Source organism: Miniopterus schreibersii, assembly GCF_964146895.1.
Source record: "Miniopterus schreibersii genome assembly, chromosome: 7".
Lineage (NCBI taxonomy): Eukaryota > Metazoa > Chordata > Mammalia > Chiroptera > Miniopteridae > Miniopterus > Miniopterus schreibersii.
The window spans coordinates 25,514,362-25,542,312 of NC_138108.1; the positions used below are offsets into that span (position 1 = coordinate 25,514,362).

The window sequence follows — 27,951 nt, forward strand, 5'->3', positions numbered from 1 at the left end:
AGCAGCATTATTTATAATTAGCAGAAACTGGAAACAACCTCACATTTCAATAACAAAAAAACACAGTACATTTTGCTATCTTAAGTCTTTGAGATACTATGCAGCTATTAAGGATATGATCACAGCGTACAAACAAGAAAAGGGTGTTACGAGAAAAGCACAGAACACGGAAATGCACAGAACACAGAATGCACATATGCAATGGTTGCAGACATGCAGAAATACATTATGCTGATAAAGACTAAAAGGGGACAGAGATGAAAATAGTTATGTTAGCATAGTGATGTTGCAAGTTTTAAACGTTAACCTTTCCTTTGTAATGACCACATTCAGTTTTTAGGGACTTTTTTCCCCTTGTTTTTCCAGCTGCAACTTATATAAATTATTTCTTAATTATTTTTGGACCAGGAGATTATTTTACAAAGGAACATTCTGGCCAAGTGTGAAATACAGAGAATTACTAATTCACAAATACTAATGCTGTTGTTTTAATTTGCAGTGAAGGGAATTTGGCTACAAAGCAGGTTGTGTTTCTTCAGAGACCAGTTATATGGAATTCAGTGGCTCAGACACCAGAGGTGAGTAATTTTGATGCTTTATGAGCTGAATGTCGTATTGAAGCATTTAATCCTGAAACTCTCGTTGTCATCCTAAATGGTGGATACAGGTGGGGCAGTGTGTTCTGATGTGGAAATAGTCTTCTTAACCAACACATAACGAGGAAAACCAGGCCACTGACACAGTTCTGAAGGGGACCAGGATGTGCCGCCTCAGAATATGCCACTTTGGCATAAGGATTATTTTGAGCTGAAGGCAATTAAGAAACAGCAGGCAGGAGGAACACTCAGCCGCCCTCCTTTCTGACAAAAAGCAGGGCATGCATTTCCCTTAGTAAGGTGACATACATTTCCCTTTATAAAGTTGTCTCCCTCTCCTGCACCAGAAGAGCAGACAGTCACCAGAGAAGAACCTATCGCTGGGCACAGCACTGACTTGAGTCTTGAGTCTGCATAAACAGACCTCGCTCAAATAACCCTTTCACTCAACGCCATGTCTTGAAGATGTTTCCAAGATAGTAATAAAGATGTACAAATTCACTGTACAGTGGGGGGGGAGAAAAAAAAAGGAAGGCATTTTCTTTTATCATTAATGAAGGTCTTCATTCTAGGGAATGCTGTCCACTCAAAGCAACTCAGCCTTTTCCTGGTGTGGGCAGACGACGAGTGGCCACTGCTGCCGTAGGGCAAGGCTCAGGCGGGACAGCCGCCCTTCCTGGGCCACCCACGCTGTTTCTATGTTACACGTGCCCATCAGGGTGTAAGGGACAGAAACCCTGCTCAGATTAGCCTGTGTGCATAAGGGGATTTGTTGGCTTCTGGGTAGGATGGATGCTGGCATAGCTCAAACATCAGAAAAAGGGCTACAAGAGCCAAGGCCTCAGTACCAACACCAGCAGTTCACCATCTCCGGGGGGCTCCCTCTCATGTTTCAGTGTTTGTGTGTGTGCAGAGGGCCTCATGCGGTGAGCGTGGCCCCATCAAAAGCGAGCACTTCTTTACCCTCTGGCCGGGAGAGCGTCCCGGGAAGGACTCTGGTGGGACCTGACGGGGCCACGTGCCCACAGTGCAGCAGCGAACACAGTCGATAAGAAGGCTGGCTGCACTGTCCACACCTCCGGCTCCCAGGTGGGATGATCCCGGCATCCCCCGCCTGCGAGGACCCAGGAGGACATTCTGCCCGCAGACGGGAGCGCTGTGTCTCTACGTGTTTAAAAACCTCTAGCTTACATTGGTACTAGAGCTGCACTTAGGTTTCCTACTCCTCCCCCAAGCCTGAGACAAACAGGGAATCCTGAACATCTACACCATGTTTCTATTGCTTTATAAACTATATATTTTTAGCTACTCTTTCTCTCTGTACATCATAACACTGTCCAAGACAACGCAATGTCTTATAGTTGGTGGTATAATTCTGATTTTGTTCTTTTGCTTTTGTTTTGAAGACACTGACAGCGAAAAGTGATAGAACAGTAGGCCATCCTAAATTCAACTGACGTCACTGAGTCTCATGTATTTGAAATGGGTCACTCATTTTTAGTAAATGAGAATGATTCTCAAAAGTTAATATATTTTGTCAAGGCTGGCATTAGATCTGCATCTAAATTCTGGTATAATTTCCCCCAAGTTTATAGTGAAATATCGAATGAAAGTAAGAAAATATATGACTAAGCCTGGCAATGTAGCATGGAAAATCTCTGTGGACATGAAGAAATATTCAAAATATACTGCTAAGTGGAAAAGTGAGCTGCACACATCTATGTGTGCATATGCAAATACATAGTTATTTAGAGAAGAAAACAGTAAAATATATGAAAGATGGGATTGTGGGTGGGTTTTGCTTTTTTCTCTGTTTTTGCCAAGTTTTCTACACTGAATATGTATTTTGTAAAAATACACAGGAATTTTTATCTGGGAACACACAATCTTTGACCACAAATCTGCTCATATTGTTTGCAGATGTGGTAATATCAGTGTGAAAAGAGTAAGGTTAGACACACAGACTCCGGTCCAAGGCCGGCCTTGCCCCTGACCTTGGACAAGGCCCAGCTTCTTTCTGGGCCGGGGTCCTGCCTCTGGAGAAAGAGTGGTTCAAGGAAATGATCTCCAAAGACTGGCCGAGCTTCAGACTTCTACACTCTAAGTTATAAAAATACTGCAACTTGATGTATTGGAAAAGCTATTATTTCATGTGGAGTGAGGGTGGTGTAGGGAGAGCATTATTCCTGAAGGCGCTTTTATTAAGAGTCACATTGGTAAAAAAGAAAAGTGTTCTGAAGTCACTTTTAGAGTTCACGTGTGAGGTATCTCTCATCTTCTAATACTTGACATTTACATTTGGTGGCTGCTTAATACTCATCTAAAAGTGAATTACTATGAATATCTTATTATTCTGAATAATACCCAGTTTTTACTAAGAAACTTCTATGTGAGAGGTGGCCCCCGTTGGCTGGTATACAAAAAGGAATTTATTGCAAAATGTACCTTTAACTCTGGTGCTGATGAGGGAGGAGAGACCCAGGCAGCCAATGCTCGCGGGCACCCTGCCCTCCTCCCATTTTTGTGCATTCAGCGCCGAGAGGCCATTCCAGGGAGAATGAGCTCTTTATGCACGTGGGAACGGGAGCCAGCAGCCAGGCTTGAGAAGCCCCCCGTCTGGCAGTACCCACCCCAGCTGCCTGCGGCCAAAAGGCTGGATCCTCACTGGCCAGCGTCCCAATGCCAGGAGAACACGCCATTCTCAGATCCTACATCCTTTTAGAGGAAATCTGTCAGGTTCCACTCCTCGTAGTAAATCCAATACACTTTGTGAATGAGAATAACAAAGAAGAGGCTTTGCGATCTGCTCTTTGTATTTGATGAATGCAAGGGGGCCGGTGACAATGTCATCACTGGCCCTGGCCAGTGTGGCTCAGTGGTTAGAGTGTCGGCCCACAGGCTGAAGGGTCCTGGATTCGATTCCAGCCAAGGACACATACCTTGGTTGCAGGCGCTGGTCGGGGCTTGTGTGGGAGGCAACCAATCAATGTGTCTCTCTCTCACACTGATCTTTCTCTCTCTCCCTCCCACTCTCTCTGAAAAGTGATGGAAAAAATAGCCTCAGATGAGGATTTTTAAAAAACACAAAAAAAAACAGGAAAATGCCACCACCACCGAGCTGTCTGATTCGGGACCACTGTAGACTTGTTCCTTAAACTGGCCCAAGGACTCCAGGAACACTCCTTAGCAGGCAGCATGCTCAGGGCTGCGTCTTCCTGCACAAACCACGTCATAAACGGCGTTTACATTCCCCAGGAGCCCAGAGTCCACTTTAATAAAGCTGTTTGCTTTATATATTTGCCTTGAAAGCCAGTAGAGATACTTTTGTATTTTATCCACTACAGTTTAACAAACCTATGGGTTAGCAAACTTGTAAGACTAGCCTGGGCATCTGACTTCTATGGGTTTTTTCCTAAGAATTTTATAATTTTAGCTCTTACATTTAAGAAAATGTAATCCTAGTTCCCAAATAACATATAAATAAACTTTCAGCAAATAAACTCTTTGTAAACTGGGAAATGATGGTGCTTTTTAAATTTATGCCTTTTCCGTGGCCGGTGTGGCTCAGCTGGCTGGAGCGTCGCCCTGTGCACATTCCCAGTCGGGGCACATCCCCAGGCTGTGGGGTCAGTCCCCGATCCGGGCACATACGGGAGGCAGCCGATCAGTGGTGTGTCTCTCTCCCCTTCTCCCTTCCTCTCTCTCTAAAAAAAAGAAGAAAAAAAATCAATAAAACATTTTTAAAATTTATCCCTTTTATTTATCTTTTTAAATTTTATCTTTTTTTTTTTTTTTAATTTCCCCTTGTTTCATTTTTTCGTGCCTAAGAGTATAGGACCGTATTCTAATCCATGTCATGTTATCAGTATTAAGGGAGCCCTTGGTGGCAATCTCCTCGGGAGTCTGAGCAGCCACACGCTGAGCTGCTACTGCTCTCTCCGAGCTTCCCTTTCACTGCCTTAGACTCACGTCTTCCGACTTACGTCTCCTTGGCCGAGACCTCTCTGTTCTGAGCTGCGCCACGATCACTGCCGGCCCTCAGGAAATACTCTGAACTGTGCCGCTCGGTCTGAACCACCGATGACTCTTCTGTGCAGCCCATTCTAAGTGAAATGGGTGTAAGGTGGCCACTAGAACAATTTTTCTGTCCTTAGATCCAATTAACACCAAGAAGAAAAATGGAACCTTTAATGTATTTCTACCCCGCTTTGTTCCCCAGAGTGTGATCTCAACAGAGTTCTCCTCCAGTTGCCATTGAGGGCCCAGCCATGTATACACCCAACGTGCCAATGACCAGAATAACACGCCAGGAAGCTGCAAAGGGCTGTGAACAGAGAGGGGGGCTCATTCCCCCCGGGGCCGGGGGACGTGAAGCTGGTCCTTGAGAGGAGCAGGGCCTTGGAGAGAAGGCGGGGGGACATTCAGGGCAGCGTGCGCTGGATCAGAGGGACAGGACCGCGCCGGCTCTCTAACCCCTGCTTGCCGCCTGTTTCAGAGGAAGGCCGGCCGGCCCGCCAAAGGCGAGGACAGGAGCAGACTCACCAGCAGGAGCGTCGGGCTGGACACGGCCGCCTCGCAAGCCCCGGAGACCAGAAGGCCGCCTGAGGGCCTCGCCGCTCCTTCTCGGGAGTGCTGGGCGGAGGGGAGCCCAGCCCACTGCAGCGGCGCCCTGCGGGGCCTGGACGACGCGCAGCTTGATCAGGAAGACGGCGTCCCTCAGGTCACCTGCATGTGAGCGGCGGCGAAGCAGCAGGGCCTGTACACAGCCGTTACAACAGCTGCCCGCTGACTTCACTGTCACTTTATCTGCTTTTAGGTAATCCTCTGAATTTTCCCAGGCTCAGGCTTTCTTCTAATCTGCGTAAACTTTGGCTCAACCCCCCAGGCGACGACGAATTATCAACATGTTTGTAAATTTAGACTCATGTTTACACTTCTCTCAAATAAAAACATCTGCTTAAACAGATGTGTCACTAGGTTATTGACTGATAATCTACGTCATTTTCTCATGAATGGACAAGGTATACTTTTCTTACCATTCCTGGTAAGAAAACTAAGTATCTCCGCCAGTATTTTACCTACTTAGAAAGTTCTCAGGAAGTTAGAGTTTTACTTAAACTGAAAAGTAATGAGTGCTCCCCCCCACACACACACACATAGGGCTAATTAATGAAATACCCATTTCCGGAATATAACAAGGAATCCAAATTTTTGTCTTTAACCATGGCGTGTATATACAAAGCAAACCCTTATTTGTTAAAATATTTTTTGAAAAAAATCTTTTATTGTCTTTGCTTTTAAAGGGTCACCATGTTACCAGCCCTGTACTAATCCACTGAGCTTAAATTTATTTGTTTCCAATAGCCTAGAAATAGAGCAAAGCAGCTTCCCTTACCATTCAATATGGAAAGAACCCAATCTCAACCTTTAAAAACTTTAGTAGACAGAAAGAATTTTATTTATATTGTAAATAGTATGAAAAGGGAAAATCATCAACTTTGAATGGAAATCGAAGCCTCTTACATCTGTCTAGATGTGAATTATGCTTTTATTTCGATGGCTAAATCACAAAGCAGGTGGAAACCCAGAACTTTCCATCCCGCAGGAATGAGACGTGCTCATAGCACAGTGATGGGTCCCGTGACCTCGCTGCCCTATCTCTGCCTCTGTGCTCTGCTAACGGATGCCTTTGCCTTGCCCAGACTTTAACAGGTAAAGGTGAAAATTCTACTGAAGAGAGGATTTGCATTTCTCTGGGAAATGCTTACTTTGAAATGCGGGAGCCTTCAAGTGAATGACAACCGATTTTGCCATTGATGAATTCAACATCTTATATATTTTTATTAGCATTGGTGTTGACATTGTAAGATCATTTGAATAATAAAATGTCATTTGTTATTGGGCTATCATTTTATTGAATACAAATGTTCATAATGTATTTTATACATTTATGTATTATATGTTATCAAATATCTAGTGTAACTAACTAGGCCAGTCTCCATGACCTGTAGATAATTTAACATGGTGTTATTCTACTTCTACCATGTCGAAGCCTTACCTTTATCGGTATAAAGGAACTTAAGAATATTCTGCTCAGCCCTGGCCAGTGTGGTTAGAACGGTGACCCTCACACTGAAGGGTCATGGATTTGATTCCTGGTCACGGACAAGTACCTGGGTTGTAGGTTTGACCCCTGGCCTGGTCGGGACGAGGGCAGGAGGCAACCAATTGATGTGTCTCTCTCACATCGATGTTTCTCTCTCTTTCTCCTCCCCTTCCCTTTCCTCTCTTCCACTTTCTCTAAAAATGAATGAAAATGGAAAAAATATCCTCAGGTGAGGATTAACAAAACAAAAAAAGAGTGTCTTCTCAGAATTATTCTGTGGAAATAGTTATCAATAATATTTGCAGAAATGTTTTTTGTTTTGACTTTTAGATGACCCTAAGTTCCATATTGAAGAGCTGGTGAATTTTTGGTGGAAACAAGCATTACTTCTGGAGCCTACAAAATGCCATGAGTTATGAAACACAGGAAAGGTACCCAGAAAAATCAGACAGCTTTCCCAAGGCCAGGGTCCACAAAGGCAGGGACTCCTGGGTCAGTCTGTCAGTACACCAGGGATTTGCAGTATTAAAAGCAGAGAGAGAAATTCATATTTGCCTAAAGGAAAACTGAGGAATATATCAATCACTTTGAATTTTTTAAAATTTGTGTAAGCTTACTTTCTTTTTGCAGTTTGCTTTTAATCTGTGATTTCTTATTAAAAAAAAGTATTAGAATAAACTTAGCAAAACCTATCTCATAAGCATTAAGTTCAACAATTATTAGGTTACATGGCAAATTGGTATTATAGTGAATAAATAATGACCGAGTGGTTATTATCTTTGAGACTATTCTTTAAAAAAAAGTAATGAAACTTAGACTCTATGTGCCTAAGGAGTTACTTGTGACTAACCTTATCATCAGCTAGCTGTATACTCAGTTCTTTTCATAACACTATGCATGTGAATTTTTAATACAAGAGCACTCAAGATCGTAGATATGGGGGTGGAGTTCTGCCATTCCCCTCGGTACAGTATCTGTGGCATGTCAATGTTAGGTTTCAGTAACTCCTTGCTGGTTCCATCCCATTTGGATTGAATGTCACCCTATTATTTTTCATGGACAACATTAACACCTAATCACCAGAGAAATCACCATTGAGCCAAGGACCAGCTCTATCAATGTCACTACAGTTCTCTTCATGAGAGATAAACAAAAAGGTCACTCTTTTTAAGAGACTCTAGGGCTTTCAGGAGTCTTCAGATACCCACACAAGCAGGGGGCAGAGGGAGCTGTAGTCCATCCGAATCACAACTATCTCCAAATGGTTTGTTTTTCAGACCGTCTTCTCAATATAACTTCACAGGGTGAACCAGGCAGGGGAGCTCTCAGGGGTTTCTTTTATATGGGCATGAATCCCATGCATGAGGCCTCCACACTCGTGACCTAAAAACCTGCCAAAGGCCCCCCATCCTAACACCATCACATTGGGGATTAAGATTTCAACATAGGAATTTTGGAGGGACATATTTAGTATATAGCAACTGTACAGGGGCATGGGGAACTTTCTGGGGTGATAGAAATCTTCTGTATCTTTATTTGGTTGAAAATAACACAAGTGTACATACAATTGTCAAAACTCATTGAACTGTACACTTACGATATGTATTTTTTACTATGTGTAAATTATACTTTAAATATATTTTTAATGTTTTTTTAATTGATTTTAGATAGGAAGGGAGAGGGAGAAATAGAAACATCAATGAGAGAGAATCATTGATCAGGTGCCTCCTGCACGCCCCCTACTGGGGATCAAGCCTGCAACCCAGGCATGTGCCCTGATGGTGAATCAAACCGTGACCTCCTGGTCCACAGGTCGATGCTCAACCACTGAGCCATGCCTGCCGGGCTTTAATTGATTTTTTTTTTCTAGAGAGAGAGGAAGTAAGAAGGAGAGAGAGACAGAAACATTGATGTGAGAGCAAAACATTGATCAGCTGCCCCCTGCATGCCCCCTCCTGGGGATCAAGCCCACAACCTGGGCATGTGTCCTGACCAGGAATTGAACCAGCAACATTTTGTGCACGGGCCAATGCCCAACCAACTGAACCACACCGGCCACGGCTAAATTGTATTTTAATAGAAGAAATATTTTTTGGAGAGTTCACAGAATTGGTGGGAGAACCAAGTTCAATGCTAAGCTGGCAGGAGCAATGTGCAAACCTACACAAGAGAACAAGCCTGCTGTTGCTGGTACCAAGCCCCGCAGCTAGGAATCCAGCTTTCCAGTGCACAGCTGCAACTTTCTGCAGGACCTTGCACCCTCCACAACCCAAATGCTTCTGCTGTCACCTTTCCAGCCACCAGGCACCCTTTGCTCAGTTTTCTTCCTCTCATGACACTACTTGTGAATCAGTCTCACATGGGTGAGCTTGTGCTCTAGCTTGGGAAAGCGTATTCTGGATTCTGCTGACTATGAAGAACATGAGTGTTCTGGGCAGGCAGAACTCATCAGGCTCAAGATTCCCCAAACACAGCCCACGTGTTTATTCATGTTGCAAGTCAAGTTGTGATAGGACCTTAACCAAATGATCAGAGTTAGCATCACCAATAATGGAACAAGCCAACATCCTGTGACTCCTGTGATGATGTGCTGAGAAGGACACGTCACTTCTATCGTATTTCTGGCAAAAATGCACATCCTGAATGTAATCATGAGAAAGCATTAGACAAACCCAAACTGGGGGACATTCTGTAAAACAACTGGCCTGTATAACTTTAAAAATGTCAAGGTCATGAAAGTCAAAGAAAAGCTGAGGAGCTATTGCTCATTAAAGACGACTAAAGAGATAAGAGAAGGGACTGCAATACATCACCTTGGATTGGATGCTAGATGGAGGGAAGGGGTGGCTGACGTGTAAAAATGAATATGACCTCTGGGATTCTGAAGTGTTGATTAGGTATTAATATTGTATTAATGTTAAATTTCTTAATTTTGATTACTGTCCTGTGCTATACAAAAAATTCTTATGAAATATACATGAAAATACTTAAGAGGACTGATGATTCAGAAGAAAAAGTGTGTGTGTGTGTGTGTGTGTGTGTGTGTGTGTGTGTGAGGGAGAGAGACAGAGACCAAGCATCTGGGAAAGCAAATGGGCCAAAATGTAAACAACTGGTGCATCTGGACAGAGGGGATAGGAGAGTTCTTTTCACTCTCTTGCAACACCTAAGTTGAAATTGTATCAAATAAAAATCTTCAGAAAAAGAAAAATGGTGCCAGGCAGCCAGAAAACGTAAGCCACGTGGACTACGACAGTAGTAAGTGGCTTTCAATCAGGTTTGCTATGAAGAAGCCAACTCGTGACTTAGGTCTTTAGGGACCGACACCTGGTATCATGCCTGATAAAGCTCAGCCTCCCCACCAGCCTGGCTAAGGATGCTGCTGATTCTACCCAGGATTCCTCGAGCGTGTTGAAAGGACACTGAATATTGGAAATGCTATAAAGCGTTTGGCACACAGCTCCAAAGTGGGGCAACGAGAATGCAGACCCTGCCTTGATTCCAAGTTCCCTGATCCTTGAGAAGTGGTTAGATTCTCCCGCTCAAAACAGGATCTCCACGCACTAGAGGGTCCTCTGCCCCTCTCTACTCCCAGCATTCAGGCTATGGGGTAACCAGTGGATAATACGGAGCACTGACTAACCCCCCAGAGCTTTCCTCACTGCTACCAAAGCGTCTGCAAACCCATGTTAACAGAAACCTGAACTCAGGAAGCTCCTCTCATGCCTGGATCCTTCCAGCTCCCTCACACACCACCAGGCCACAGCGAGACAGCCAGGAGAGCAAGACACTTATTGAAAAGCTACTCATTACTTTTAAATTATATTTTGGATATATTTAGACTAAATAAAGCAATTATTGAAATGAAAAAAAAATACTTTTGATTGATTAGGAAAAAACTCGATGTGATTGGTCACTCCCTAGCAGTAAAGGAAAAAGAATGAAGGGAAAGCCATATTTAGGACATTTTTTTAAAAAATAGCCATAGGAAAAGTTAAAAAGATCACACCTGGGAACACACTTCAGAGGTGATGATAGGTGAAAAGTCCTTATCTCGGAGGCATCCACTCTTTGCCAGCCGTGTGATCTTGAAAGAGCTGCTAACCTCTCTGGGACTTAAGTAAATCTTATCTGTAAAATGGGGATGGTAAGAGTACTGATTTTAAGGGGCTGTACTGAGAATTGCACAAATACAGCATCCACCACATTTTGTTGCTGTTTATCTACAGAGAAGCTTCAAAGGAAAATTATTAGTTCCAGTAACACGAGAACAACTTTTTTACCTTCCTTCACCTATTGAGTCACTTCCCTGAAAAACATTAGTTGCTAAAACAAAGAAGCTCCACAGGGTGCCCTAAGGCATAAAAGATCCATGGAGCAAACCAATAAGAAACGGAAATCAAGTTATTCTTATTTTCTCATCAAAAATGGAATCACTCATTAAAACAGCTAGGGCAATAAAGAAAACTTGCCTGCATGGGAAGAAAGTTTGAATCAACCATCCAAGTTTCAGTTCGGTGTTCACTGTGCCCTCCCAGTTAATCACTGCTGTCCCTGAGCCAGCAGCGGTCCTGGCTCCCGGGCTTGGCTGGCGAGAACCACCCAAGTGGACAGCTGGGAAACCTGAAGTCTAATGTAAGAATTTCTTTTGTTGGTTATGCAAAAAACAAAAACCAAAAACAAAAAAAAACTAAATCCACACATTTAATCTTCTCTGTGTCTTAATGTACAGACTAATCCTCAGAGACAGAGTTGTTTTCAACACATTAACGTTTCAGGAGAAGCACTCAGGCACTGTCATAGATGTGCTAAGTAAAATGACTTTTTATTTCTTACAGCAAGAGAATAGCATGTCTTTAATTTCAATGATTTATATAAAACTGAAACACACCAAATTTGGATATTTTATTTATATTTCCCTTTTCTTTCCCAGACTAGAAGCATACAACTTAATGTTTATACCACACATACAAAATGTGGGTTTTAACATTTCAGTATTTTTTCTGTAAACATTAGATCCTTAATCACATCACTCTTTTGAATTTGTTCTTCTGGGAAACCATGTGTCTCAAGATTTTTCTCCTTCTGTAACTCCCTCCAAAAGTATTTGTTCTAATTCCGTTTTTTAAAACTTCTAGCTTCTGAAACAATTGCAATCTGACATCCTACGTTCCTCCCTTTCTTCCCACCTCTTCACGTAAAGAGAACTATGAAGTTAAAATGAATGAAATTCATTCTTATTCCAAAATACCTTACAGATGAAATATTTAAATGTAAAAAACAAAACTATAAAATAGTGAAATAATATGAGCAAATATTCAAAAGCCAGAGGCCATAAAGACTGCCTAAATACTAAGACTAAATATTTAAACTTCTACACAGAAAAGCACTCCATAAACAGCCTAAAAGGTAAACAAAAACTGAAATCAAGAAACAATCACAGGACGAATGGCTAATATTCTAAGTACACAGAGATGTTAACAAAAAACAATGTAGAGCCAAGCAGAAAAAACTGCCAATGACATATTTTTAAAAAACCTTAAACGATCAATAAACATTACAAGATTTCAACTCAATAAAAACTGCAAAACAAAAAAAAACAAAAAAAGATGCCTTTTTTTTCTCTCATTGAGTTAGCAGTTTTAAAAAGATTGTTAATACCCAGTGTTGAGCCTGGAGGGGAGCGGCCTTCTTGTGACCATGAGCCAACTGGCCTTGAGAACGGAGGCCGCGTCCCAGGGACAGTGGATCAGCCGGAGCCTGGGACACCAATGAAGGGCCCTGGAACTGCTGCACTAACCCGGGATTACTGACCTGGTCTTGTTGCAAAGAAAAGGAAAGCCTTGTCTGGTTAAGGCGCCTCGTTCCAGCACAGCCGCCTAACCCAGCCCCACGCATGGGAGAATGAAAGGCGCTCTCCGAGGAAGTCACAGCCCCGCTCAGTCACAGCCCCGCTCAGACACGGCTCAGCCGGCGCAGTAGAGCGAGCCCGGGAGCCGGGCCTGGGCTCGGCCTGCGCTGCTCCTGCTCCTGCGGACGCACATTAAACTACGAGGATGAAGGGGAGAAGGCGGGACTGTGCTTACCGCAGTTGGCGACACCCAGTTAGGTGCTCAGTCGATTGAACCCATTATTTTTTTAAAGGTCTAGTTTTAAGTTTGTGAAGTGTGGTGAACAAGATTATTCCTGGGGGAATGCCAGAATAAATACAGCCACCTTTAAAATTTGAATATAATATTCACTAACATGTCAATATATTTCTATGTGGTTAATAAAAAGATTCATCACTACTTTGCCAAATATATTGGGTAGTTCACAGATCTCCAGAAGAGCCAGAGACCAAAACCAGATGCTCAGCAGCCAAGAACAAATCGTGTCTGCAGAAGACCACGCTGCTCTCACTGCAGGCACAGACCCGTTAAAGGCAGATACGCTGAACAGAAGATGGAGGGGGGACATCTATTTATTAAGAGTGCTTTTTAGTTTTCAGTGCTCTGGCGCTTGACAGCAATGAAGCCCCCATCCTGAAACAGAATCCCTGTGAGAGGATGCAGGTTCACTCTCTTCTCATTCATTTAACAAATTTATTGACTCCTAGTCAGATGCCATGCCCGGGACTAGAGAGAGCACAGCCTTGCCCTAATGGACTCAATAGGCTATCAGAGGAGATAGTAGATGAGTAATAACAGAAATAATTATGTAATTGTAGTTCATGGAAATACTCTTAGAGGAAGTGAAGTTTGCTAGGAGAGCATATAATAGACAAATCTAATACATTCAAGGTCAGGGAAGGCTTCCCTGAGCAGTATTTGATATAATATTTCTAATTACAGCATGTGTTTGTTATAAAATTATAAGCAGATCATTTTAAACATGAGGACCTATGAACTTTTCAGGGGTCCCAAAAAAGGTTTGAGACCTGTTAAAAAATACGTTGGCTCTAAAATATGAGAATTGCAAAACTGATATAATTAAATAGCTATAAAATATAATATATACCAACATTTCTTTTCATATTCATAAAAATGTCATTCATGTTAAAAATAATTGGTAAATTAGCTTTTCTCAATTCAAAGGACTTGCAGAGAATATGTGATGAGAAACCATGGCCAACTGTAAACTAAGTAACCAACGGAAAGCCCAGTTGTTAAAAATCAGTTACAAAAAGATGTTCAAATTTATGTTGTAAGTATAAAAATTATATTTAATGTGAAATGGGGCTCCATTTTAATATATTTGATCTTATGTGGGTAGAATCTGGAATCTGGTGCCTACAGAGACCTTAAAGTTGTCTGATTTTAAGATCTCAGGACAACCAGGGCAGAGGATCTCAGACTGTGCGGAGCAGATGGCTGTGTCAGGGCCTGAGATTAGGGGGTACAGATGGGTCCTTATCAGTAGGTATAGGGTGTCACAGGCATTGGGCAAGAGTAGGTAAAAGGAAACTCACAAGCTGAAAATTTCTTGTCCTGTAGGTCCAGAGAACATTTGAATCAAGAGAAATCTATTCCTGTCTGTGGCCCTCCACCTGGCCTCCCTTCCAGCATCAAATTTCCAGGCCACAATGTTGGTCCCTTTTCACACTCCATTCTGTTTCTGAGTAATGATTTTTATTTCTGTGAGTATATAATGAGCTCTAAGGTTCTGGTGAACCCTAGAATCTTGTGGAGTCTGAGGAGTGGCAAAGGACATAATGCCTTGGATTTGGAAAACCTTCATGGCCAGAAAGACACACTCGAGAGGCCCCGCCTTCTGACACTTCTCAGGCTGTGACCTCTCCCAAAGCCTCGGAAATGTGACACCAATCAATATGGTCATATTCCACTTATTACCCTGTTAAATCTGAGCTCTCCACTCCCTACTGACAGGTTCTTCCCACAGGACTGCACTGTACCTTGGCGCTGGCATTTAACTAGAATAACAAGAACTCGGTCTCTACCCTCGCTCTGAAAGCTGGCATCTGATTCAGAATTAGTGAACCCCGTGCATTTCACACACGCTCCTCTCAGCACTAACAAACAAGCTCGTTTTGTGTTCACACATTTCCGCTGCTCCAAGCAACGCTTGAAAAGTCCCTCTCTTCCCAATTTCCCCAAATCATTACCAGTTATTTTAAATCTTGTTGTATTGAGACGTTTAACTATGTTCAGGTGTTCAAAGTAACTACATAAATACAGCACCAAAGGAAAATCTTCATTGATTGCTAAAGGGACCCATTAATGTAGACTTAGAAAAAGCTTATTAATGTGAATATGCAAAAAGGATGTTTCAATAGAGGTCATTGCCAAGACTTATAGCCTCTTTATCTCTAACATTTTTTAACTTCACAGAATTTTAAAACTATAGATTGTAAAATATTCCGAATTTACTTAGGGAGAAGTTGAAAATCTACAAAGAGGCATTTTCCATGATTTATTCCCCTCCTTTTAAGGCCACAAATAACGCATTTCCTTTATTCTCCATGAGTCTCACTTCTAGTGTCCAGAGAGCCATGCTGTTTACATAGCTGTGATCTAAATTTACTTTCTAACTTAATTCCAAGATCACAAAATACTGTCCTTGAAACGCTTCATTGACTTAACTAGACAAGATGCAAATGTATTACCAGGAGAAACTCGTCTTTTAAGAGAAACCATCCAGGAAGTATGTCATCCGCATTAATAGCTAAGTTTTTCAGTTTACCCAACTGGCTCTAGATGACCATAAATTGAGTTTCGTATTTTAGATAGATCACTTGATAAACAAAAGGCGAGGGCCAAGTGACAGCTGCAATGCGCAACGCTGACTCAGCAGCACATGTGGCTCGGACCTGAGAAACCTGCCAGGTTAGTACTTGGTTGCACAGGAAGCCCGGGAGGAATGGGAACGCTGTGGGGCTTCTGGCAGACTGGTACGGTCCCCGATGTAAGCTAAAGGGGACCGACTGAGATGAGATTTCAGTCAGTTGATGACTGGCCAATTTTTATTTCTTTTTAATCCTCACCCAAGGATATTTTTTCCATTGCTTTTCAGAGAGAGTGGGAGGGAGATGACGAAACATCGATGTGAGAGAGACACACCACTCAGCTGCCTCCTGCATGCACCCCAACGGGGACCGGGGATCGAGCCTGCAACCGAGGTATGTGCCCTTGTCTGGAATCGAACCCAGGACCCTTCAGTATGCGGGCCGACAGTCTAACCACTGAACCAAACCTGCTAGGGCTGACTGGCCTATTTTTAAATTTAGAATTGTAAGCAGGACAAGGGATTGTTTATAATCAGCCAAAATCACAGAATTGATATGCCTGGAAATAAATCAGGGGTTTTGGAAGTCCCCAAACATCCCTTAGTGTACTGCACACTGATACACCAAATACTCTATTAGATGAATAGATTTCACACAACTCCTAAACTCAACCTACCAGAGACTCGGCTGTTAAGCTCCAGCACCAAGAAGCACTTTTGGGCTTAGAGAACCCTAACATGTGAGCTAACTTGGGTGTTTAAGAACGGAGACCACCAGATGGTACATGCACCTTCCCAGTGCTGGTCCCACTGAGAAGTCATATGGGAGGGAACCTTCCTCCTTTCTTCACCTCTTCTACATACATTAACTCCCATACCATTCAGAGCGTTGAGGCCCCAGTTCTGCACTATCTATGGGAATTCTGGGCAATCATTTAATCTCTGTGGCCTTGATTTGTTGTTTTAGTTTGTTTTCTAATCTGTAAAACAAGAGAAAAGAGAGGCTTAACTCAATGATCCCTAAGATTCCTTTCCTAGTTCAAAATTTATTTTTATCTTTTCCTTGGGATTTGCTAAATAATACCAGCACAATGAAGCCCTTTTAGTTGCATTAAGAGGTTGCCAATTCTTTAGATTCAGTTCCCCAAATAAAGCAAACCCAAGTGATTCAAGAGTGGTGACGTAAAGGCTGTATTTAGTATCTGTACTGCCCCCAAACAGATAAATGTGCTCCTCAGTCTAGAATATGCTAAACATGGCTGAAAAATCCTGATGGCAAAAAATTACTTTCCTTACTAAGTGCCCTAAAGATTCCAGACCAGCTGGTATGGGGCATACTCATTTCTTAAGAAACACTAAACAGCACTTCCCACTCATACCCATCTAAGGATGCACTTAGAAAGTCTGCACTGGCAGCATTCTCACTTTAAAGGAACCAACACATTACAGATGTTAGAATTTACCCGATTTCCTTCATCAAATCAAACCAAAACACAAAAGGGTTACCTTCAATGCCATGGTTAAAGGTCCACACAAATAGTATTAGTCTCACATTGAGGCTTTTGAATTCATCAAATTGTGGGATTTAACGTGTCTCAAACAGGCTCCCACATTTAAAAAACAAAAGATTAACTCTGGCAACAAAGCTGGCTAGAGGCAGAGGGTCAGCTGAGGAGCCACCCTTTCTGTTTTGCTCTATGTAGCCTGCATCGTCCTCGGCAACCCTGGGCGAAGCAGATAGTATGTCCCCAACGGGCTCTTCCCCTAGGAACTTACCTTAGAGGTGGCTGTTTTCACTATTGTCAGATTTATCTTCTGCTGAGAAAATGCTGGCTACAATTACTATTTACTGGATTGAAAAAAGTGTACCTTTGATCTCATCTCCTAAATTTCCCAGTGGTTTCCGAAACCGATGAAAAGCTTTTATTTATTTTAAATATTTTTATTAATTTTTTTTAAGAGAGAGAGCCAGGGAGAGAGAGAAACATCAATCTGGGGACTGAGCCTGAAACCCGGGCATGTGTCCTGATCAGGAATCAAACCAGCAACCTTTCGGTGAAGGGGAAAATGCCCAACCAACTGAGCCACACCAACCTGGGACCTGATGAAAAGCTTTTAAAACCCAGATTAAGCAGAGAGCTATCACTGAAGGAGAAGGCAATGTGATTATACAAGTACAGACTGGAATGATGCAGCCACAAGCCAAAGAGTGCCAGCAGTCGCTGCCAGCAAAAAGAGGCAAGAACAGATTCTTCGCTGGAGGCTCTAGTCTAGAAAGAACCAGGAACCTAATTTTAGCCCAGTAAAACTGATTTCGAGCTTCTGACCTCAAGAACTGTAAAAGAATAAAATTATATTGTTTTAAACCACTAAATCTGTAGTAATTACTACAGCAGACATTGAAAATGAATACAGTCACTAATATGGATCTCGCAATCAGAAACCAAGACCTGCATTTGTTTTGTAAAATGATATTTTAAAAACCAAAAGCACCAAATATTTAATGTGGTTTAAATATCGCCCAAATCAGGGCAAGCATAATCTCTCTACATAAATAAATACCTGGCTTTAAAAACACACAGACTTTTTTTGGGCAGTGAAGTCTATCCTATCTCTGAAGTGGAGGAAAACACAAGGACAGAATCCTATAGCTACCTGATTCAACCTCTTACTTTTAGAACAAGGTATAAAGCATTTTTTAAAAATAAACATTTTCTTTTAGATACTGATACTAAGGAAAACCAAAATATTAAAATCAGCAAATGTACATGTAGAATATTCTTTTACATAAAGAATCATTTTGTGAGAATGTTCCTTTGAGTCACAAAAAAGGCAGAAAAGCCTATACTCTGCAACAAACTACAGTATTTAAGTGAAATTTTCTAATTGTTATATAAGACACAAATGGCTCTCATGAGGTCCACCCAAAATAAAGTGGTAAATACATTGTTTATGGAATTATAAACTGCTTTTACCAAGGTTTATAGCAAAAATCAGGTCAGGATCATCCTAGCTGGTTTGCGCTTAGTGGTTAGAGCATCGGCCTGCAGACTGAAGGGTTGCCGTGAGGATTAACAAAAAAAACCAATCAATCAGATCAGGATAAAATGATTTTTTTTTAAATGAGTATCTTACTAATTTTGAAGGTTGATGCTATAATTAATGCTAAAATCAGTATCAGGCACTTAATTGACATACTATCTTCACAGATGCAAGTTCAGGTTATTATAAAAATTTAGTATTTGCTTAATTACATTAGGTTCCCAGCCCACACAAAATATCCTAAAAAATATACATCCCAAATGTTAAGAGTGAGGCTCCCAACTGAACCTTTTGGTTGAGTAATATAACCCTCTAATAGCAATTTTCAACCTTTTTTATCTCATGGCACAAAAACTATTAAAATTCTGCGGCACACCAAAAAATATATTTTGTGCTGCTCTGACAAAAAAATAGGTATAATTTTGATTCATTCACACTGCACGGTTATTGCTGTGTTGGCTGTTGTCATTTTTTTTTATTTGACAACCTAAGGGAAGAGAAGTCAGTGCTCCTGACTAGTCAGGTATCACATGTTTTAAAATTCTACAGCACACTACTTTTATTAAAACATTTGCATAGCATGGAAGAACTACACAAAGAAACCATCAGCACATCTGAGAAGTATGCAAAAACAAAGTATATAAAATGTGGAATTTAACTCTGCAAATAAAATTATAGGAAGCCTTCAGGCAAAAAGGTGTCATCTTACAGTGAGTAGAGCAAAGTACACAGGGAACAAATAATTAGTTCTATTACAATAAATTTGGGATTAGTCAGTAATGTGTTTAAACCATAACACAGTCCTTGCTAACAATGTAATCATGGATTTTTAGTATTATTCTGTCAATAAAAAGTGTTAACTCATTAAGAATTTGAGAAACTGTTCTAGAAATGCACATTTGACCTCAAGTCAGAGAAAAGAAAACGTACACACACAAGAGAACTATGATACCTACAGGAACATTTAAGTTAGCTCCTTTCCCAGATATAATAGGAGAAAAAGAATGAATTAACTATATGGTCAAAATAAATTTTTTAACCTTTTTAATCCTTACCCAAGGATATTTTTTCCATTGCTTTTCAGAGAGTGGAGGGGGGGGGGCAGAGGGAGGGAGGGAGGGAGGGAAACATCAATGTGAGAGACACATTGATTGGTTGCCTCCCACACACGCCTCCACCAGGGTTGGGGATCCAGCCTGCAGCCGAGGTACATGCCCTTAACCAAAATTGAACCTGAGACCCTTCAGTACAAGGGCCGATGCTCTAACCACTGGGAAAAACCAACTAGGACTCAAAATAATTTTATGGGAAGAAAATTTTAACTTTTGGACTTATAGTGGATAATCCAAACAAAAGTGGAGCTTAACATCCTCATTACACAGAACTGCAAATTTTCTATTCCCCTCTTTTTAGAACACTTTATAAATCAGTGGTTTGCCAGGGTCACTTAGGTACATATGTGTATATTTTCAAAAGTCTGTAAATAATATTAAGGGAAAACAGTAACTGTTTCATTCAGGTCTGCCTAGTACAGTGAGTCAACTTCACATCCAATGAGTATAAAGGAGATGTCAATATGAATACAAAAGCAAGACTGCAAACTGATGCTTCCTTTTGTGTGTGTGTGTGTGTGTGTGTTTATGATCAATTCCAAACACAGCACAGGGAAGATGGAGTGAATAATTAAAAAACCATATTTTATTTCCCCATTAACACTAAACCATATTATTCAAAATGTGTTTCAAAATACTTATAGCCAGATTGCCAATCTCAGCCACTGCAACAGAAATCCACTGAGACACAGTCTAGAGAGAACGGCTACATTGCTGTATATAATTTACTTAGTAGTTTAGTCTCTCAATATTTAGCAAGTTTGTTTAAAAATTAATATGTCCAATTAATTTATGCTTAAATTAATGGTTTATAGTGACATTAATATAAATGTATAATTTCAAAGTCAACATTCCTTTCACTATGAGAATAAAACTTCTTAAAGGATAGTTGTGGGTTGGGGTAATGACTGGCTGCTAGGACAGCACTGTTTCAAAATCAAATATACTGGCAGGCTTGGAAAGGCATAAGTAGATATACACACACTCTCAGTATGCTACCATTTCCCAAATTTTTGCCGTACAGACTTGTCTCATTATGTGATATAAAATTTTTCCTCAAATTTGAAAAGAACAAGATGAATACATTTTCATCTCCATTTCAAAATAACCATTTTAAATGAAAAAAAAAGTTGCCCATGTTTGTTAACTGTTCAATAGACGGATTTATATATTTTCTTCACTACATGTACATTTTTTCAGCCTATCTTATTGCCTCATTACAACCAGTTTAGCAATCAGAACTCCAGTGCCTTGTTAAAAACTGCATTCAGTAAATCATAAGATTGCAAAATCTGCAGTTGAATCCTTATTAAGACACTGAATTCTAACAAAGTCCAAAATATGTATGACCTATCATCAACACCCCTGGAACTTGTAAATTATTGCAAAAAATATCGCATGTGCATAAAATTCAAACATAAACTTTGTAGGGAGGGGTCATAAAATAAATACTACAATATTTTTCAACTCAATTTAAATGCTGCCTTGATGGTTAGATAAAAAGATTAATATTACTAACAGACAGAGTCAAACTATTTTTAAAATGTTTCCAAGTAGTTAGAACAATTTTGCAAAACAAAAGCAAGAGCCTATGCCAATACATTTTTCCTGTAGTGTAATTGCTAGTATGAGGTATAATCTGTAAGCAATTAATACAATATAAATAGGTATAAGCCACCACTATATCACAGTCTGGTGAAAAGCTTCTCAACTAATGTAGTTTGGGGCGGGAGGGAAGGGAAATGAGAAGGACAGGGTAGGTGTCCAATGGCATCATTTATGCACCTCATTATCACCATCTTGTATGTAACAGTCCACTTTTGCAAAAGGTAATCCTTTCCAAGTATGTGGGTCTAGAATTTACTTTATATAGTATTAAGATTATTTCAGTATTACTAATGCTTCATTTGATTTATATTTGGATATACACATAATCATATATGTATATCAAAAACTATACACAGAATTTTAAAACACTTTTATCTCATTTTTGAAAAGTTAACGGTTAAGACTAAATTATGTACTACAGAATTTTCTAGACTATCTAAACTCAGGGGTAAAACCAAAGGAAAACATTACTATTTCTTTAGTAAACGGCTTGTTCGAAACCTCAAGCTCACTCATCTTTTTATAGATGGGTTTATTTGATGAGGATTGTGATCCAATGATTGTTTAGCAGCAATTTTACCAAACTGTAAATTCTTTTATTAACAGGCATTATAAACAGATAATACTAATCTTATTTAAAAACCATGAGTGCCACACTGGTGAATATACAGCTCATGAATAACTTAAAAAGTATTTCCCATTTTAAAAGGCAACACTCAGCATACAAAAACCTATACTAAACAAAGAGGCTATAATATGGATACATGATTGATGTGTCTAAAATGATATATATACAGTACATAATTACTGTTAATTATGTGATCAGTACATTTTTTTCTATATGATTCCCTTCATGCTTCACTTTCCCCAGAAACTGAATTCTGAACTTCCTCTTCTAAAATTGGTACAATCAGGTTATCCTTGGACATCAAATTATATTTCATCACAAATTTAGTAAACCGATGACACAAAAATGTTTCATTCTGTAGAGAAGAAGAAAAAAGTGTTATTTTAATTTACTAAACAAAACAAAAAAAAGAGACATAACATCAGCATATATTATTGTCATTCTGATAAGAATGCATCAGGGTAATTTGTAAAATACACTTACTTCATATTCATCAAATATCTGCCGATGATGAAAATAAGCATGTGAAAATATTCTGTAAATCCTACGGCATACTGATCCTAGTTTTGCTACAGATGATTCCTTTATGCTAACCCTAGAAACAGAAATCAAAGATTCATAGAGCTGGACAGATCTTAGGAATAATATACAGTATTCCAATCTCTTCATTTCACAAGTGTGAAAACGGACACCTAGGGAAAATAAGTTCCCAGTCCGAGGTCAAAGTGCTAGTAAGTGGCAAGAGCAGGACTAGAAACCCTGTTCACTCCTGAGACAGTGTACTTTCTATGTAACCACAGTGCCTCTGAAATTCAGTATCATAGTTTTGAAACATTGCAGTTTAATGCAATTAAAACAAATCCCTGGCAAATCAAAACTTACTAAAACATACACATACAACATTAATACTTTGTTCTCTAGAGATGATTAAAACTACTAACAGGAATTATTTTATTCCATAGAACTTGATTTTTTTTTTTGAGAAATAAAAATTGCCTGCATATTTCTAATATTCTTTTTTTTTTTTTTTTTTTAATTTCTATAGGATACTGAGGCAAAACCCAGTATTTTTTACATATTTTAACTGAGCTCTTTGGAGTTAATGATATTTGGGGAGAAATAAAATTTCCAAATCGATCAACCTGGTAACAAATATCTTAATAGAATAAAAGACCAGTCACAAACCTCACCAATAATACATTACAGTATACACAGGCTTCTTCCTAGATCTTATTTGATAAGAACTGTAATAGGCAAGGATAAGGAATCCTTCCAAAACAAGCAGTCCAACTAAGAAAGTCTGCATGCTAAGAGGAGGCTGTCACAGAAATTCAAGTAAGCAAGTGTGTACATATCCCAGCTCTAAAGCATCAAAGAGAGAGCCCTAGACAATGACTGAACAGGGACTACTCTTGACTGAACTGGCCCATGAGGTTTGGGAGCTAAGTCCTGCTACCTTTAGTTTAACCATAACCCTAATTTCAAAACTTGAATAAAAGAAAAAGTTGAAAGAATACAATGCATTAACCAGGAATCTAGTTTTAGTTTTAAAAACAATCTTTTAAAGTAAATCCAAAAAGTTTAATACCATGTTTAAAAGTTTTGTTTACCTGCTGGGAAAATACTTATTGCTATTCAGAAGACATGCAGCACCATCAAGTGTGTGTCTAGTATAGTCTATAGCAGGACACTATAAAAGAAAGGATATAAAAATGTATCAACAAAAAGCTCTACCTCTTAGGTTAGGTGTATTTATTACATATGTGTCTTATTCCAAAAACTTGAATATATTCTAAGAAAAAACTGCCTTACAATATCAGAATGACTGTAAAATTCAATATTACATCAATTAATAAGGCTTTACTATCCCTATGAACTATATCAGACCTCTAGAAGATACATGAATCAATCTCCTAATTTCTCACTCTCAACACTGTACCTAGAAGAAAACAACATTTAGAGCTGAAAAGAACACCTAAGTATCTAATGTAACCCTCCGACTTAACAAATAAGGAGACTGAGGCTGGTCAGTTTGCAGAGTATGCACAGGCTTCTTCCAGTTCTTAAAATTATCTGTGGACAAAGATAAGGAATCTTTCAAAACAAGCAGTCCAGCTTAGAAAAGATCACAGAGATTCAAGTAAGCAAGCATGTAAACATCACAACTCTAAAGCACACGAGGGAGAGTCCAGGAGAGTGACGCATAGCAGTAGGGACTATTGTGAACTGATAGCCAATGACTCAGGCAAGATCACATGGTTAGGAAGGACTGAAAAACATGCTTATATACTGACTCCTGGTCCACTGATTTATACTTTACCAAGAGGCCCAGAAGCCTCCTCCTCTTCACAAACACCTCAAGGAAGGGGTCACTGCCTTCCAACATCCTAGAAAGCATCCTTTATTATGTGCCTTGCACCCTATTACCCTAACTGCTCTCTACAGAATTTTCTCCTTGAACCTCCTTTGAAATTTAACATGAAATTTATATTTACATTTTAACAAACCTGTCTTATCCTATTTCATTTATCAGAAACAATGAAACCTACTGTCTCATGGCAAATCAGCAAACCTATTAAAGGAAAAATAAAACTGCAAAGTAATCTCCTCACTCAGTTCTTTTGAGGACAGAAGGGAAAAGGGTGAAAGGAAAGGAGCAGTGAGAATGAACCAGGGATCTCCTTGAAGGAAAAAATGAACTGATATTTAGAAACGTAATTTCTAAATTACATTTAGAATTGTATTTAATAATTACTAAATATGGCTTATTATAGTGCCATGGTAAATACACAAATATTATCTAAACAAAAAGAAGTGTTTTTCTAACTATACATCCACAGGAATTTATGATTAGTGAACTCACTGCTTAAAACAGAACCTTGAGCAGTATTTATTGAAAAAATTATCTTTCTCCACATATATGATTACAGGTGATTTGGTCAAAAGCAAATACCTAAGTCACTGTGTTTCTCATATTGGTCATTTGGGACAGTTGTAACCTTTAAATCAGCACTGTCCAATAGAAATATAATACAAGCTATACATTTCGCTTTAAATTGTCTAGTAGCCACATTAAAAAAGTAAAAAGAAACAGGTGAAATTAATTTTAATAATGTGTTTTAGCCCGGCCAGGTGTGGCTCAGCCGTTGAACATTGATCTAGGACCCAGGAGATCGCGGTTCGATTCCCGGTCGGGGCACATGCCCGGGTTGCAGGCGGCTCGATCCCCAGTTGGGGGTATGCAGGAGGCAGCCAATCAATGACTCTCATCATTTATGTTTCCATCTCTCTCTCTCTCTCTCTCTCCCTCTCTCTTCCTCTCTCTGAAATCAATAAAGATATATTTAAAAAATAATAATAATAAATGTGTTTTATTTAACTCTATGTAGCTAAAATTATCATTTCAACATATAATTGATATAAAAATTATTGAGTTTTGGAGAGTATTTTTAAATTAATATATAATCCACTTATTTATGCATTCATTGGTTGATTCTTGTATGTGCCCTGATCAGGAACCAAACCCACAACACCTTGGTGCACTGGGATGATGATCTAACCAACTGAGCTACCTGGCCAGAGCCTAAAATTTATGTTTTACAAGTGCACAATTCAGTAGTTTTTAGTATATTCAAAAAATTGTACAACCATTAACTATATTCCAGAACACTTTCATCACCCCAATACTAATTAGCATTCACTTCTCATTCTTTCCTCCTTAAACCCTAAGCAACAACTAATGTACTTTCTGTCTTACCTGGATTTGCCTATTCTGGCTATATTTCCTAAAAATGAATATGTGGCCTTTTGTGTCACTTAGCATGTTTTCAAGGCTCAGCCATAGTGCAGCATGAATCAGTACTTCATTACTTTTTCTTATTCAAAAACTTTTTAGATTTTGATGTTTTTAATATATATAAAAATGCTGTAAAATATTTCTCACACTATAGACTTAATTCCTTTTTATGGCTGAATAATATTCCATTGCACATATTTACCACAATGTTTGTTTTTTTAAATTTTATTGACAGTATTACAGATGTCTCTTTTAAAAATGGATTTTGAAAGAGAGAGAAAGTGTGAAAGAGATTGATTTCTTGTTCCACTTTTTCATGCATTCATTGGTTGCTTCTTGTATGTGCCCTGACCAGAGATCGAATCTACAACTTTGGAATATTGGGTCGACACTCTAATCCCCTAAACTGTCTCTGGAACGTGCCCTGAGCTGGTATTGAACCCAAAACCTCGGAGTATGCCTTGATGGGGAATCAAATCAGCAACCTTTTGGTGTACAGGTCAATGCTCCAACCAAGCCACTTGTCCAGGGCTGTATACCTTTTATTTTTTTAATCCTCACCAGAGGATATTTTTTCCATTGCTTTTCAGAGAGAATGGAAGTGGAGAGAGAGAAATATCGAAGTGAGAGAGACACATCAATTGGATGCCTCCTGCATGTGCCTCAACCACGGCCGGGAATCAAGCCTGCTACCGAGGTACGTGCCCTTGACCGGAATCAAGGACCCTTCAGTCCAACAGGCTGATGCTCTAACCACTGAGCAAACCAGCTAGGGCTGTGTATCTTCTTTAAAGAGTCTATTCATATCTTTTGCTCATTTTAAAATTGGACTGTCTTTTTTTCTTCTCTGTTTTTTTTTGTTTGTTTTTTTATTGACTTTACAGAGAGAGAGGAAAGGAGAGGGATCAGGCCTGAAACCTGAGCCTATGCCCTGACCAGGAATTGAACCAGCGACCTTTCGGTGTATGGGATGATGTTCAACCAAGCCACACTAGCCAGGGCACAAGTTTAATATTGCTTCAATTTACTCACACACAAAAAAGTAACACCCCCTAATGAAATCAGTCTTCCAAATATATTTGCTTAGACAGGTACCAGATACTCCTTATTTTGGAGAATTTATTAATTTTGCAACTAGAGAGTCAAATGTCTTCAAGCCTTTATGTCTTCAAGCCTTAGAGGTCTGTCAATATAATGATATTTGAAGGTAATTCCAAGACTGGCCTAACCCAATTATGTTTAATCAAATCAGTGTCAAGTAAGAAGTAATTTACTACAGATTAAAAGGGAATGCAGATCAAGGGAAAAGCAACACATGCTTTAAATAAACCAGTTGTAAACAACATTTTTGAGATAACTAAGGAAAACTGAGTATGTACTAGGATATCATATAAAGCAATTATTTAAAACAAAAAAATTACATAAATAATTTTTCTTCTATACGCTCACCTTGACAATAACTGAGAAGAAAACAACATGAATAACTTTTACAATGTAGGACCAAATATGAAAAGAAAACTCATTATGGTGGGTTCCAAGTTAATAGTAAGAAACATTAATGACATGTAGAGAAAAAATATTGGCCTATAAAGTTAAAAAGCTCAAAAGTAACATTTCTACCTATTAGACTAAGCATCAACTAGTAATCACCAATAGTTGTTCCTAGTAAAAGAAATTATACTGTAAAAAAAAAACAACAAAAAAAGAAAAATTATACTGAACCAAAAACCTGAACATGTGTATCTAATCCATTATATATTAGGTATTGGCACGATGTGACTGATCTTTTTCTGTGACAGCCAATGAATCATAAAGTGAGTTCCAGCCCACATAATTGCCCAATTATGAAAAATGATACTAATTATAAGAAATCGTAAAACACCACTGTGGCAATAACCTTGCAGCAAAGAACACTAAACCAAATGGCAAAACAGGGAACTTAAAATTTGTCTACCATAGTCTTGGAGAAATTTATGTTATGACCATTTTATTAGTCATTCTATGTGATATATTCTCACCTCTTTTGGAGTTTTATGAGCTGCACAAAGAAAAATCCATTGTTCAGTTGCTGTCATCTGAGTACATGTATCTGGATGGCATTCGCTCTGTTAAAAAGTTACATTTCTTAATATGTAAAATAATTTTAAAGTTTATCATTTATCATTTTACATTTCCATGTAAAATTCTAGATTAGAAATTTTAGATAAGTCTTTGTAAGCACATTAATTAAGTCATAAAAATACAGGGGAAATTAGAACTTTCAATTATAACTTTAACTTGAAAATATTACCTGAAGTTTGACAGCAAGTCCATTGAGCTCAAGACAGAATTGCCTAAAA

The 27,951-nt window shown here is 39.4% G+C and overlaps 2 protein-coding genes across 5 annotated transcripts in view; one reads left to right on the forward strand and one right to left on the reverse strand.

Moving 5' to 3' along the window:
* The window catches only part of RFTN2 (raftlin family member 2), a 42,468-nt gene extending 35,084 nt beyond the window's left edge, over window positions 1–7,384 (forward strand). Inside the window, exons 8-9 of one of the 2 annotated variants that reach the window (XM_081143343.1) lie at window positions 500–578; window positions 5,092–6,494. In XM_081143343.1, coding sequence (XP_080999469.1) covers window positions 500–578; window positions 5,092–5,331 — 319 coding nt within the window. In that variant the 3' untranslated portion in view covers window positions 5,332–6,494. Of the gene's footprint in view, window positions 1–499; window positions 579–5,091; window positions 6,495–7,032 lie in introns of those variants that run through there. The other variant, XM_081143344.1, reaches the window with a different exon arrangement.
* A 14,378-nt stretch (window positions 7,385–21,762) lies between these two features.
* LOC308559963 (MOB-like protein phocein) overlaps window positions 21,763–27,951 on the reverse strand; it is a 40,808-nt gene continuing 34,619 nt past the window's right edge. For all 3 annotated transcript variants that reach the window (XM_081143349.1, XM_081143347.1, XM_081143348.1), the window contains 5 exons: window positions 27,903–27,945; window positions 27,631–27,717; window positions 23,427–23,506; window positions 22,300–22,411; window positions 21,763–22,171 (listed from right to left, as the gene is read on the reverse strand). In XM_081143349.1, coding sequence (XP_080999475.1) covers window positions 22,040–22,171; window positions 22,300–22,411; window positions 23,427–23,506; window positions 27,631–27,717; window positions 27,903–27,945 — 454 coding nt within the window. In that variant the 3' untranslated portion in view covers window positions 21,763–22,039. The remainder of the gene's footprint in view (window positions 22,172–22,299; window positions 22,412–23,426; window positions 23,507–27,630; window positions 27,718–27,902; window positions 27,946–27,951) is intronic.